General features: G+C 36.9%; 1 protein-coding gene across 5 annotated transcripts in view; it reads left to right on the top strand.

Moving 5' to 3' along the window:
• Positions 1-15,726, top strand: part of slgA (proline dehydrogenase slgA) — a 156,166-nt gene that overhangs the window by 25,324 nt on the left and 115,116 nt on the right. For all 5 annotated transcript variants that reach the window (XM_017614537.1, XM_017614536.1, XM_017614538.1 and 2 more), the window contains exon 2: positions 3,322-4,049. In XM_017614537.1, coding sequence (XP_017470026.1) covers positions 3,486-4,049 — 564 coding nt within the window. In that variant the 5' untranslated portion in view covers positions 3,322-3,485. The remainder of the gene's footprint in view (positions 1-3,321; positions 4,050-15,726) is intronic.

Below are 15,726 nucleotides of genomic sequence, written 5' to 3'. Positions count from 1 at the left end.
AGATATACAGTCAGTCAAAAAGTTTAGGTAAGGAAGTTTTTACAATACCGGCACTATTTTTTAAATATTTTATTTTTCCCAATTTTTTATAAAAAATGGTTAAAAATCAGAGTTCCAGACCTTTGAAATTAAAGAAAACTCCGCAATTTCCATCCAAATATTGCAATTTACACTCTTTAGGAAAAAGTTACAGTACCAGTTTATTAGCTACATTCAATTTTAGTATAACAAAGTGCAAGTTTGAGGTAGCTAGGACTTACCATTGATATTTAGCAATTTTTTTCTTGTGTTTGGTAAGTCCTAGCTTCCTCATCACTTGCACTTCATTATACTAAAATTGAATGGGCTAAACGAAATCTTTTTGTAGAGAGCGTAAATAGAAAGTGAATTATTTCTAATGAAATTTTTCAGAATTTTCTTAAATTTTGCACAAGGTTTGGAACTCTGATTTTTGGGGATTTTGTTGTAGAATGACCATATTTTTATAAAAAATTACCGAAAACTAAAATACTTAAAAAATAGTTGCCCGTATTGTAAAAAATTCGTTGTACCTAAACTTTATTGCTGACTATGTGGCTGGATTGCATAAAAAAAATGAATTGTCTTTTCTTAAAAAAAAGGTAGCTCTGGTGGCTTGCATTTTTAAATAAATTTAGTGAGAAAGTGATAATTATTTTGACACTCTTTTTTTTAAATGCCTCTTTTTCTGCAACTGCATTGTTTTTCTCAATTGTCCTTCAGGATCTTGGCTATTGTTTATGGAATCACTAAGTATTTATAATGATTACTAAGCCACTCAAAAACTATACCAGCGTGATTACCGAGGAATAAGACACAAACTTTTCAGGTAAAAATTTCAGTAGGTTGCGTCTGTATGGCCTTTTCAATTTTATAAATTATCATTAGTTTTAAATGGAAAAATAAAACTCAAAATTAATGATAACCTCTGCGCGAAAAAAATAAAAATCATAAAATAATCATTATTTGTAATCCCAAAAATAAAAATCAAATAATAATTATTTCCGTTTGAGCGAAAAAATAAAACTTAATAATAATCCATAAAATAATGATTAAATGCTGATTTAAATTATTTTACTCATAATGATTACCTTCCCTGCGTTTAAAATTTGAAATAAAATAGTTTAGTGAAAGTATCACATTTCACTGCTTTTGGACTGGTGCGGGACTAGTTACTATCGGACTGGTTAGTTTTTGGCGAAAAAGAACTAGTACTGAACTAGAAATTTGGTTCACTAGTTCGTGTTTTCCCTACAGGGGTGGCACCTTTCTAAAATCTTTATTAAATGAGCAATTTTTTTATGTAATGTAAAGTTATAGCTCAGTAGATTTTTTTTTTCACCAGAGATAGTCAAAGTTGGGGAAGAAAATATCAAAAAGTTAAAAATCGCAATATAGTCCTAATTTTATAATGGTTCCTTAATATATTGTAACTACATTGCATTTGAGTATGGAAAAGCAACTATCTGAAAGTATTTTACATAAAAAATTTACTAAGTATAGCCCTTTTTGTAGATGCAGTTAAAGAAAATACATGAAAAGGCACGATTTTTCTTTAGTTCAAAAAAATTTAACTATTTCAAAAACGGTGACACTTTTACCTGAAAATTTTTTGTTTATCAGAGAGCTCACCACCCCACCTGCCTTCTCCTCAAGTTTGGCATGTTACTTCTGGGACACCCTGTATATTGTGTTTATTAAATTATGAATTAGACTTTTATATAAAACCATTCGAAAAATAATCAATGAACACATATATGTACATATATGTGTGTAAAAATTTCGTAATACCTATATTTTGGTGTATTTCCCCTCCGTAATTGGAATTATGGGTGATTTTACTATGAATTTATGTATATATCTATGGAATCCTTTATAAAAGTGATTTACTGTAATAATTTAGGGTGGGCATTCAGCCGCACCTTTTGTTTTAAGAAAACCACGTGGAATTAACAAATGAAACTTGGTCACTCCTCGCAAACATATGTATATGTATAACTAAAAAATATAAACAATATAGTTGTTCCACTTGATTTCCTTATCAAAGAGTGCATTTGTCACACACTTTCATATATACAAATGCACATAACACTACCTAATAGTTTACACAATTTTATTTTATTTTATCTTGTATATAAATCACTTTAATCCAACTTTTATTAACTTCTAACTTACATTAAATTGCACCCATATTTACAATAACACATGGAAAAAAATATTTTTTAAAAACAAGCTTTTATTTAACATGTACACTCAAAGGAATAAAATAAAGTAATGTAACAAACGATTTTTTAGAAAGAAAATTTTCTGAAAACGGCACTAAAATGAATAAAATAAAATAAGTTAAGTTCTCGTTAAAGTTACTAAAAGTCATTTAGTGGAAGAAATTATTCAAACTAATGAAAATTACTAACAATTTGTACTAATTTACTTCGTTTTTAAAAAAGTTTGTCGCGCGAATAGCAAACCGGCATTTAAATATCTGATTATGCATGTACGCTCTATCTCTAACTTGTCGGGAAGTTAGTTTACAATCGATTGGAAATTTCCGCGATTTCCGCGGGATGACCAAGTTAAATAAAAGCTTATAATAAAACTAAAATACTTCACACATACAGGGTTGAAAGTTTAAAATTCCTGCCCGTATTTTGTTTGTAAGTCAAATATTAGTGGCATTGTGCTACTATGATAGCACATCCAAGTAATAATAGTCAACTTATGTACAGTAGTCGAAAAAATTATAGATGGAGTTGTATATGCTATAATATTCCTCAACCCGTATTCCATGCGTATATGAAATCCCCATCTCGCCAGCTAGACGACTTAAAAAGTTTTAGGCGAAAATATTATATGTCCCATAAGGATAACATTACAATCCAAATGTTTAAAACGTTTTTTTTTCGAATTCAGGTTTTCCGACTTAGGCGGTTATTGCTTATGACCACAGAATTATTATTTGCCCATTCTCTGAAAAACTTGATGTGAGCACCAAAATGTTTTTTTGTTTTGACAACTCGTTTTATGCTCCAAATTGAAACGGAAAATATTAGTTCTCAAAAAATAAACACCAAATCAGGCATCAAAACGCATGTCTAATATATACATACATATGTACATAATAATATGTGTGCTAGTGTCCAAGACAATCGGGCTGAAAACGTGTCTCACGAAATTAAAGAGCAAACATTTAAGCGCATGCGCGTGTCAAAGTTTTTAAATTAGCGCTGCTGGTTGTTGCGGGGTGCTTAAATACTAATAAATCGCCCATACAAACACATCACTCAAATTTTTTTTTTATTCTAGCCACGGAAGTGTAAAACAATTTCAGAACACTTATTTCATATTTGCATAAGAGATTACCGAAGCTGATACTGAGTTGTGGTGCTCAAACAATTTGCAATATTTAGTTAATTGATTCCCGATCACATCGTACAACCTTACGCTTAATATCAGTGTGTGCATGTGTAATGGCGTTTTTGCGTTCAATTTGTGCTCAACGTGCCACAACAAACTTAGTTTATAGTCGCAATAAGAGCAATAGGAGCACAACCTCCGGTTGGAGTGTTAGAAGTAAGGCTACAACTGCCTCACCTATATCTGCAACAGCAGGATCAGCGAGCCATCAAGACTTCCGTCATGACATTGATCGTGACCAAGACGATTTAACATATTCAAAAACATCAAAGTGTCAGATAAATCGGCGGCAACAGCAGCATCGTGAACTCCTAAGCAATATCCTTTATTCGCCAGATCATACGTCACGGCATTCAGTGTTCACAAAAAGTTCTTTGAATCGCTCTGTAGTAACTGCACGACAAGAGGCTGAGCCTGAAGTAAAACGGCCACGGTCACACAAGCCCACGCAGCAACAACAACCAGATGTTCCAATTAACCCCCAACGTGATCCATTGGATGCCAGTTTCAATGACCCTGTCGCGGCATTCAAAAGCAAAACAACATGGGAGTTAATACGAGCCTATTTGGTGTACGCTGTTTGTTCTATTGAAACTGTAGTGGATAATAATCACAAGGTAATTTAACATATATATATATATGTAAGTATATATAAGTGTATCTACGTATTAAAATATGTCACTTTGTGCATCTTCGAACTGAATTTGTGAAAAAACCGTAAGTCCCGCTTAATATTCTCTGTCATATATGGAGGTTAGACTGCCTCACGGTGCACAGTGTAACGTCGCCATATAAGCTGCGGACAAAAATAGTAAACGTTGTCAAATTCCAATCAAATGTTGTATATGGTCGACTTTCACTTAGGAAAGAAGAAATTTGAAACATGGTCAGTATTGGCCTACTGCCACGCCGATTTTGATTAAATTTACTTTGTATATGTGACAGCTTACAAAACAAGTAATTTTTGAATAAAAAATAATAATTTTTTTTTTTAACTTCTACCTTCAGCAGCAAGTATTTATATTAAAATGAGAAAATAGTTAAAAACATTTCTTCTTCTTCTTATTTGGCGCTGTAACCGCCTAAGCGATTTTGATCGAGTTCAACAAAGCACGCCAGTCGTTTCTCTTCTGTGCCAACTGACTCCAATTGGAAACGTCAAGTGAAGCCAAGTCCTTCTTCACCTGATCTTTCCATCGCAGTGGGGGCCTCCCTCTTCCTCTGCTACCACCAGCGGGTTCCGAGTTGAATAATTTCTGAGCTGGAGCGTCGGTGTCCATTCCAACGACATGGCCAAGCTGCATTATGTCCATGGCGTTGTAAAGCTCATACAGCTGAAAGGCCCGTAAATCTTCCGCAAAATCTTTCTCTCGAATACTCCAAGCGCCGCCTCGTCGGATGTTGTCATTGTCCATGATTCTGCGCCATATAACAGCATGGGCATGATGAGTGACTTATAGAGTGTGGTTTTCGTATGTCGAGAGAGGACTTTACTCGTGAATTGCCTACTCAGTCCAAAGAAGCACTTGTTGGCAAGAGAGAGTCTGCATCGGACATCCATGTTGACATTATTATCGGTGTTAATGCTGGTTCCCAAGTAAACGAAATTATCTATTTTCTCGACGTCAACAGTGACGTGGGTGCCAAGGCGCGAATGTGCTGACTGTTTGTTTGATGACAAACTCTTTTCCAACTTGGAAAAGGTAGAACAGACTTCGCGGTTTTTGTTACCGATGATNATTCGCTTTGCTTCCTTATCCAACTTGGTTAAGGTAGAACAGACTTCGCGGTTTTTGTTACCGATGATGTTGATATCATCGGCATAAGCCAGCAATTGCACGCTCTTGTAGGAAATTGTTCCTGAGCGGTTCAGTACTGCAGCTCTTATTATCTTCTCCAACATCAGATTAAAGAAGTCACATGAAAGAGAGACGCCCTGTCTGAAGCCCCGCTTGGTGGCGAACGGCTCGGAGAGGTCTTTCCCAATTCTGACGGAGCTGGTGGTTTTGCTCAACGTCATTTTACACAGCCGTTTGAGTTTTGAGCGGATGCTGAATTCAGACATAGTGGCGTAGAGGCAACTCCTTTTAGTACTGTCGAAACCGGCTTTAAAGTCGACAAATGGGTGGTGAGTTTCGATCCTTTTCTCGCGGGTCTTTTCCAAGATTTGGCGTATTGTGAATACCTGGTACACTGATAAGACCCAATCAGTTATTTGACGATGGGCTTCTGTGTTTCACACAATACGCTCGATAAGACCTTAGAACCTATGCCTAGAAGGCTGAACCCGCGGTAGTTGGCGCGAATGGCGGCGTCGCCTTTCTTGTGGATTGGGCAGAGCACACTTAAATTCCAGTCGTCGGGCATGCGCTCATCTGACCATATTCTGCACAAGAGTTGATGATTGCACCTAATCAACTCCTCGCCGCCGTACTTGAATAGTTCAGCTGGCAGGCTGTCAGCTCCAGCAGCTTTGTTGTTTTTCAGCTACGTTATTGCTATTCGTACCTCGTCATGGTCAGGCGGTGGAACGTCGATTTCGTCATCATCGACTGCGGGCCCGGGTTCTTCTTCTCCACAACTTTCCGTACTGCTACCATTTAGTAGGGCGGAAAAGTGTTCCCTCCATAATTTAAGTACGCTCTGAACATTTGTTACTAGGTCGCCATTGTTGTTCTTACAGGACTATGCCCTGGTCTTGAAACTTTCCGTGAAGCGCCTAACTCTCTGGTGAAATTTTCGGGCATTACTCCTGTTGGCCAGCATTTCAAGCTCTTCGCACTCACGTATTTCGGCATCTCTCTTCTTATTGCGGCAAATACGTCTCCCCTCCCTCTTCAGATCCCTGTAGAGGTCCCATATAGCGCGCGTTGTGCCCGATCGCAGCGTGCTCCTGTAGGCGGCATCTTTTTTCGCTGCAGTTTCCTGACATTCCTCATCGTACCAGTTGTTCTTTCGGGTTCGCTGAAATCCGACTACTTCTTCGGCGGTGGTACTTAATGAGCGGGAGATGTGGTTCCACTGCTCGCATATGTCGATATGTTGAAGAGTGCTCTCCGAGAGCTGGTATGAGAGTCGAGTAGCGAAAGCACTGGCTGTCTGTTGTGATTGCAGCTTTTCGACGTTAAGCTTTCCTTGCATATTTGGGCGCACAGTTTTTGCTGCACAGAGGCTGGTGCGTATCTTGGCTGCAACAAGATAGTTGTCCGAGTCGATGTTTGTGCCTCGGAGTGTGCGTACATCTGAAACACTGGAAGCATGACATCCGTCTATCACAACATGATCGATTTGGTTTCTCGTTTTTCGATCCGAACACAGCCACGTGGTTTGATGGATCTTGTATGCTTGAACCTAGTACTGCATACTACCATGTTTCGGGCCCCGGCGAATTCTATCAACCTGAATCCGTTGTCGGACGTTTCGTTTTGGAGGCTGAATTTTCCAACGGTGGTTCCTAAGATTCCACCACAAATCTAACTCCGAATTTGCGCTCCTTTACATGGCAGCTGTAGTAGACGTCGCAAGGCCCCAGACATTGCTTGCCTTGCCCCGTTCAACGCATTTCTTGGATGACGGTGATGTCAGCTTTTGTCCTTACGAGGACATCAACCAGCAGGGCAGATGCACCTTCCCCATTAGGGGTCCAGGTGCATGCCCTCAAATCGTAGTCCTTTAAACGATTTCCGTGGTCGTCATCATAAGAGGGGTCTCATCCGAGGCTTTACCTTGCTTCTTCACTGGAAGTAATTTTTACGTGGCGGGTCCCAAACCCAGCGCACAATCCGTTGCTGGGACAAAAACATTTTAGCTCCCTTTTAATTAGAGTATTTATGATCGGTCCCCCACAAAATATTACTAAACTTACCACTTCCATTTTTACTACGTATTTACATACGTTCCACTGTGCGACGCACACAAAATAATGCTTTGAAGAACCATCATTTGAGCTATTTTATGACTTCCATAAAAATACATATGTATGNTTTTTGGTTACATACGTTCCACTGTGCGACGCACACAAAATAATGCGTTGAGGAACCATCATTTGAGCTATTTTATGACTTCCATAAAAATACATATGTATGCAGTGTTCGAGAACAAAAGATATGATCAAAACTAAATGTCGTTCTCGCAGTTTTTTTCCAAAGAGAGCTTCAAAATAAAACCGAAATGAGTACAAAATTGGCGAGAACATTCTTAATGGGAATTATATAAGAACAAAACCGTGTGGAACGTTCCCAATGAGAACACAATGCAAACAATACTTTCGGGAATATTTATAAAAGAACAAAATGGGTAACAAAGCCTCCAGAACGTTTTGGCAAAGAACAAAACGGGAAGAAGAGTCTACGAAAATTTCTCGCGAAAAACATTTTTGGGAACTAAAGTCTAAGTAGGTTTGTAAAAAGAACTGAAACATATCCTGCAAAAAATTGTGCGACTAATCTCTAAAGAGAGTATTCCGAGATTACTCTCAATCGGGTACAATTGGGCATTAAATAGTCGCAACTAGTCTCATACGGGTAGTAATGGAGGTCAATTAGTCTCGACTCATCCCTTATGGGTATAATTGGAGATCAATTAGTCCCCAACTCATCTCTAACGGGTACTATTAACGATTTAATGATATGTACGCCCTTAGTCATGAAATTTCATGTGCGGCGTTGGCACACAGAGAGAGTATTCGCCTAACAAAACTGAGCAACCCGGTTCGAATCTCAGCTGGCGCAATTTTTTATTTTTATTTTTTAAAAGTGACTAGTCGCTTTTTATACCCTTTCGGGTATAAAGGTGAACAATTAGTCTCTTCATAGGACATGCTCGAACAAAAGCGATCAGTTCATTCCATATAAAGAGATCAAAAGTGGTATTAGTCGCATGCTCCTTTGCGATTGCTCCCGGAGTCATCCCGGATTAGTCCCATTTTTTGCAGGGTAATTACGCAAATAAAGTCTACGAAAGACTTAAAACACGTACTTTTATTATTTTACTCTCGATCCTAGATTTTCTTAACAGCGGTGCACAGTGCTGGTCATATAGTACCAAGGGTATAAACTGATATACAGATCTATAGTTTCATTGAGCAATTCTTGGAAACCCTCCAAAATTTTAACGGCAATCTGTAAGCAATATGGAGAAGGCACTCAAAAAATTTTATATGTGCGTGCAAAGTGGATAGACCGTATTTAAACAAATCTTCCTTTACAGCCCTCTCACGAATATGAAGCGAATTCATTTCAGTTGGTTTTGCACCACATATATAACAAACAGAACCACTGCTATTTTCAGTCAAAACATTAACAACAGCACCATCTACCATTGTTAACATTACTTTAAAGCTAACAGNCATTCCATATAAAGAGATCAAAAGTGGTATTAGTCGCATGCTCCTTTGCGATTGCTCCCGGAGTCATCCCGGATTAGTCTCATTTTTTGCAGGGTAATTACGCAAATAAAGTCTACGAAAGACTTAAAACACGTACTTTTATTATTTTACTCTCGATCCTAGATTTTCTTAACAGCGGTGCACAGTGCTGGTCATATAGTACCAAGGGTATAAACTGATATACAGATCTATAGTTTCATTGAGCAATTCTTGGAAACCCTCCAAAATTTTAACGGCAATCTGTAAGCAATGTGGAGAAGGCACTCAAAAAATTTTATATGTGCGTGCAAAGTGGATAGACCGTATTTAAACAAATCTTCCTTTACAGCCCTCTCACGAATATGAAGCGAATTCATTTCAGTTGGTTTTGCACCACATATATAACAAACAGAACCACTGCTATTTTCAGTCAAAACATTAACAACAGCACCATCTACCATTGTTAACATTACTTTAAAGCTAACAGTAATATCCAAGTTTTTAATGTGACAATTATACGGTACGAGATTGTTTATCTGGTTTTGAATGTCATTCTCAAGTTCACGTATAACAAGAGCTGATTCTCTTATAAACGTAATTTTTATAGGTCTGCAAAATTTAGGAGAGGAACACAGTGTATTCAACCACATTTGTTGTCCACTCTCTGCATAAGTAATGCGGATAGGTACCAATGCAGACACTAGTAGAAATTCATCAGTACTTTCAGCTTCTGAAAATTTTTGTTTATAGCGGCTGTGACCCGAACTACCATCAAAGCCCCATTTGCTTTCCAAAATTAAATTGAATTTGTGTTGCTCAGTTTTTTCAAACGAACAAATTTGAAATAAGCTCGAGGTTGTGCTGTTGAGAAAACTTTGTACCGGTACTTCGACTAAAGTTTCTGTTACATAAATTGGTTGTGGAAGCAACTTTTTTTTTGCGTTCTTCAATGCGTAGTAGCTCGGAAAAAAATCGCTGTGGACTGAGTTAGCAACTGATCTTAAAGTATTATACTTTTCTTTCGTCAAATTTAACTCAAGAAATAGTGACAAAGCTTCCATAACACCTAAGCTCTTTTTCTTATTACGGTCATCTTGTTCTTCCAGTCTTTCGCATTTTTCCGCAGCTTCGATTATTTCTTGCGGACACTTGGTTGAAATCAATTCTTTAATCCTTCGCCTTTTTGTTCGCGTTGAAGATGCTTCAAATGGTATTGGAGGCCTGCCCCTGCTCGTACTTGCAACCTAAATAACCACTGAGAAAAAATACGCGTGCATAATACTGCATTTACTTTCGAAAAACGGTTTTAATGGCATACCACAGCTTCTTCTTCTTCTTGTCCAAAGTCCGTATCAAGCCATACGCCGTTTTTCCTTTCAAAAGCTGTCTTCATTCGATAAGATTTCTCCCACAGTCTCTTGAATTTCAAAAGTAGGAACTCAACTTTTTTTTATTAATTTTAATTTTTCCACCACATTTATCTTCAATAGAAGACACAATATTGTGAAGTTGTTCTCCTGGCCGCAAATGTTTCGATGCCAACCACATATCGAAAATTTGCTGAATTTTTACTTGAAACGCCACTACAAAATTGTTCACGAATGAATATGCAGATGAATGCAGGTAATATTTTGGATTTAGAATATACATACTTGTACCAAAATAATATAAACAAATTGAGAGAACGTTTTTTGATGTTTTTTAGTAATTGCTTAATAGCGTTTTCTTTTCTCAAAAAAAGTTCTGCCCTTTTATATGGGAACTCTTGCTTTGCGTTGCCCTGAAACCTGAGAAAATGTTGCGTTCTTTATATGAGAATGAAACAGAAAATATATTACTCCATCACAATTTATTTATAGAACTTAATAAAGCTGAATTAATCACTTGGCCTGTAAGTCTTTAACAATTTTAAAGCAAAACATTTATTTCTGATAGGGAAAATAATTGCATTTTTACAAGATTAAATTAAAAATCAACTATGCAACTCTCACCCTCACGTTTATTTGAGGGCAGAAAAGGCAGCACTTTCGCCGGATCAGATCGCAACCTGCTGAGAAAAGAACACGACGCCTTGTGAAAGGGCTGAGAAAAGAACATGAAAATGTGACAGCGCTAACACAAGGCAGAATAAGTGCAGCCTTTTTTCGAGAAAAGAAAACGCTATAAAACAGTTTGCACTTCACTTTCACTTTTTTCGCAATCGGATGATTTTCTTTGTGATAACGGTACATCATAAAGATCGGTTGCCAAAACAAACAAATTGGCATTGCCAGATCAGAAATATATTGAGAAATAAAATCCCATACTCTTTTTCCCCAAACACCTGAAATTTATATGAAAAAATCCTCCCACGCTCATATGAAACAATTCGTCATAATAATCTCATATGTACTATTAGTTCAATATGTCGACTTTAACGGCCTCGTGAGGCTACAATATTTAAAATATTTGCAAACTTTTTTTGGTTTTTCTTAATAAGAGTTTTAACTATGATCGTGCATATTTATTTTTAATTTTTAACGTACTTCATTTCTGCCATTTTTGGCCGCTGTCGTCCCTGTGTGCGTCGTAGCTACATAAGTATAGCTACATACGTATTTACTTACATTTTTAGCATATGTATGAATCTAGTTCTTTTGAGTAAAAAAAGGCTTCTGACCACATTTTACATCGGGTAGTAGATGAGAAATTAAAACTTCTTAAAAACATCGATGTATCGTTTTTAAAACCGATGTTTTTTAACATCGAAGTTTTTTTGTGAGAAAATCGATGTTTCCAAACATCGATGTTTTTAAGAACGATGTTTTTAAGAATGATGTTGCATCCCTAGTCGCAGTTGTGATTTTAACATAAAAGCATCAGACCGGAGCTAGTCGATAAGCAAATACATTTAGCCAATTTTTAGATGCATAAGAATATATCGTCCCCTGAAATGCAAAAAGATGTAACAACATCGTAAATGAAATGGGAAAAAGTTGTGACTAATATTTTAATATTTTTTTTTCATAAAATGATGTGGGGAGTTGTAATTCAAAGTTTGCTACGCCTTTTTGCCTTTCAGGTGACGATATGTACTTATCTACACATGAAGATACATAAGTATGTATGTAATTAATTCTGAGACGTCTGTAATTAGCAGCAGAAATCAGATGTTTCACCCTTTGGCAGGTTAAAACATTTGCCGTACTTACATCACACTTAGCGGGTTACTTTTGCAATCACTGGCGGTCGTGTGATGTTATTTAAATAGTTCAAAAAAGAGTGAAACGTGAATCATTCCAAACACGGGTAGATATATGAATCTATGTACATATCAGGGATTTTGCGAATATTTGCATTCGCCTTCGTTATGCGAATGATTCGCAACATTTTACACATTCGCATTCGCATACGAATGTTTTACGAATGCGAATGTGTACATGGACAGAGAGTCCACTCTAATATTATAGAAATGGCTATAAGTGTCTAACCAGGGTAGGGACAGTAACCGGCTTTTTGCTTCAGGCGCTAAATGGTTAAGTAGTACATNATAGAAATGGCTATAAGTGTCTAACCAGGGTACGGACAGTAACCGGCTTTTTGCTTCAGGCGCTAAATGGTTAAGTAGTACATCAAGCAACATTGGGCCTTCAACAAGTACTGCTAAACGTCTTATTAACCTAGAAATTATTTTAGATACCTCAAGCGAGAGCGAAGGCTCGTATGTACAAACTGAAGACATTAAAAAATGTGAACTTAAAGCTCAATAGAAGGCCTTTCTTAAAGCAAAATGAGCTAATCTCGGTGAAAAACCTCTCGATTGGTGGAAAACTAAACTAAAATACGACAAATTGACAGATCTGGCCCGCAAATATTTGCGCGCCCCACCTGCCAGCGTTCTAGGTGAGCAATTGTTCAGTGCAGCCGGCCTTATATACAAACCTATAAGAAATCGCCTCATGGGAGAAAAGGCAGCAAAATTACTTTTTTTGAAATATAATATACCCCCTTTCAACTTTGACTACTATATTAAAACACTGTATAGGTGAAGCACTCATTCAATGTTCTAATAATTTATAAAATTTTTAAGTAATAAAAACGATGACTTAAGTTGATTATAGCTTTTTTTAATGTTATTCCTAACATTCGCATTCACGAATGTGAAAAATATGACATTCGAAACATCCCTAGTACATATGTATATGTACATTGTAGTTACATCCGCATGCATAGATGCATTTGCACTATGCATATGCATATGTAACGAGTTTTTCCTGCATTTGTAGAGAAACTCGACGTCGGTATTTGGTTGTGTTGGATACACAAATTTAGCCATGTAGAAGGCAACGGTGATAGTGGTGTGGTAGTGGTGACGAAATCAAATGACAAGCCCCCTAAAAGCTAGCCAATAGAGATACAAACTTTTGTGCGTTTATACATACTTATGTAAAATGTAAAAAAATGAGGGCTACTACGAGAGAAAACGAACACTGAGAGAGTTAAGACCACCCTGCAAAAAATTGTGGGACTAATGAGATTACTCTCAATCGGGTACAATTGGGCATTAATTAGTCCCAACTAGTCTTATAAGGGTACTAATGGAGTCAATTAGTCTCGACTCATCCCTTATGGGTATAATTGGAGTTAAATTAGTCCCCAACTCATCTCTAACGGGTACTATTAACGATTTAATGATATGTACGCACTTAGTCAATGAAATTTCATGTGCGGCGTTGGCACACAGAGAGAGAGTTCGCCTGACAAGACTGAGCACCCCGGTTCGAATCTCAGCTGGCGCAAATTTTTATTTGTATTTTTTAAAAGTGAATAGTCGCTTTGTATACCCGTTCGGGTATAAAGGTGAACAATTAGTCTCTTCATAGGACGTGCTCGAACAAAAGCGATCAGTTCATTCCATATAAAGAGATCAAAAGTGGTATTAGTCGCATGCTCCTTTGCGATTGCTCCCGGAGTCATCCCGGATTAGTCCCATTTTTNGCATGCTCCTTTGCGATTGCTCCCGGAGTCATCCCGGATTAGTCCAATTTTTCCAGGGCAGTGTTGGCATTTTTAGTACAATTGTACGTTTTAGATACAATAGGTTTGTATAGTAACAACTAGTCAGTACTAATTTGTACTGGAACCTGCAAATTTTTACTGGAAAAGTGTATAATAACCCAAAAAATTTGCAGCAGAGCCCTGAATCGAGAGCGTAATAACACGGGAGAGCTGCAAATTCTTGCAAGGGAAATTTTTCCTAGCAGAAGAAGAAGAATGAATGTCAAAAGCTGCCATTTGTTGAATTGTTTAAGCGTAAACAAAAGTAAAATTAGTGGAAATCAAAATATTAATGATGTTCTGGACTGTTTAAATGCTTGTGTGTAAGGCAAAGAGTTTAAAACTGATTTATAAATAGTAAAATGTTTACAGCAGAATGTCAAAACAGTGCAATAACTGTTCACTTAGGGACACGAATTTCGATACGATACGATACCATATCGATACTTTTGGCATTCGATACCGATATTTTTTACTCGATAGTTTTAAAACGATATTTTTTGGAATCGAGTACCAGAATCCTAGTATCGTATCGAATGTCATAAACTCAAATTAGTCAGCTTTCAGACACGTCAAGTCTTGCTTTCAAGTCTGCTCGTTCCAAGACGAAGGAGGTGAGAAGAAAGGGGAAGAGTGCAGATACCTCTCATTTAAAGAACCACGAACTTGAATTCAATAAAAGTTGACGCGTCTGGAAGCAAATAGAAAACACAAAAGAGAATGCGAAAAAATTGCTTTCAAGACTTATCTGATTATCAACTTTTCCCGATATAAATTGTGCTTTAAAGAACTGACACTTTTTACTATCGTTAGGATTGCATGTGGCGGGACTTGAAGACGCGAGCTCGGTATTTTAAGTCAACACCTCAATCTCTACGTGTAAAAATAGTAGATTGGCGCTTACAAAATATGTTAGCGTTTAACCGAGCTTCTCCGATTTGTTGCGTGCGCCTTGATGTTGTGCCACAAAGGGCGTTTTTATGAGAAGCTGTTTTTCATGGCAGAAATACGCTCGGAGGATTCTAATCACTTTTTCAGATATTTATTTTTTTGGATTTTGGTATCGATATTTGCGATATCGAGTCTTTTGATTCCGATATTATTGGGTACCCGATATTTTTCCAGCGATACTTTAAATGAGTACCATATCGATACTTTCGGTTCGATATCGTGTCCCTATGTTCACTTGCAGGTTTTTACTAGTTTTGTGTTCAATAACTTCTTCTGGTAGTTTTCTCTTCTTCTCAATTTTACGTTTTTTTTTGCTTTTACGCTCTCGCTGCAACCGTTTACTGGAGGATTTACTATACAAACCTAATTTCGTTTAAAATATACTTTCCTACTACGCAATACTTTTTAGTACAATTTTGCCATGAATTCTAAAAAAATCCGTGAGTACTAGGTACTAATTCCAGGGATGGAATTTCAAAATTTCAAAATGTGCCAAGTGGTCTTCAAAAATGGTGCCGAAAACAAGATGAATTCATAATTTAATAAACATAATATATGTACGAAAATCGGCATTTCTAAATTTGCACAAAAATTATAAAAATTCAGAGGGTTCTCCCAACAACAACCTTTGAATTCAGAATTTTAAGGAGATTCCAAGTTTTCAATTTTATGCATTTAAATGTGTCCGAAAATTTTTTTTAATGTTTGAAAATGTATGACACCGTCAGAAAAAAAAAATCAAAAACTATCGGCATATTGCAGAGACTTGCACTTCTATTTAATGGACTATAAAACTGCAAACTTGGAATCTTTCTAAAAATTCTGAATTAAAAGTTTGCTGTCACGAAAACTTACTTTTCGTACTGCGTATTCACAATAGAATTAAGCGGTTTGTGGATATTTCTCAGGGCCCTTTATTTAATTTTTTAGTGCTTTTAACT

The sequence above is a fragment of the Rhagoletis zephyria genome, unplaced genomic scaffold, assembly GCF_001687245.7.
Source record: "Rhagoletis zephyria isolate East Lansing unplaced genomic scaffold, Rhagoletis_zephyria_1.1 Rzeph_scaffold_00848, whole genome shotgun sequence".
NCBI classification, from domain to species: domain Eukaryota; kingdom Metazoa; phylum Arthropoda; class Insecta; order Diptera; family Tephritidae; genus Rhagoletis; species Rhagoletis zephyria.
The sequence above is the reverse complement of the archived record's forward strand: the minus strand, read 5'-3'. Positions and strand labels throughout refer to the sequence as shown.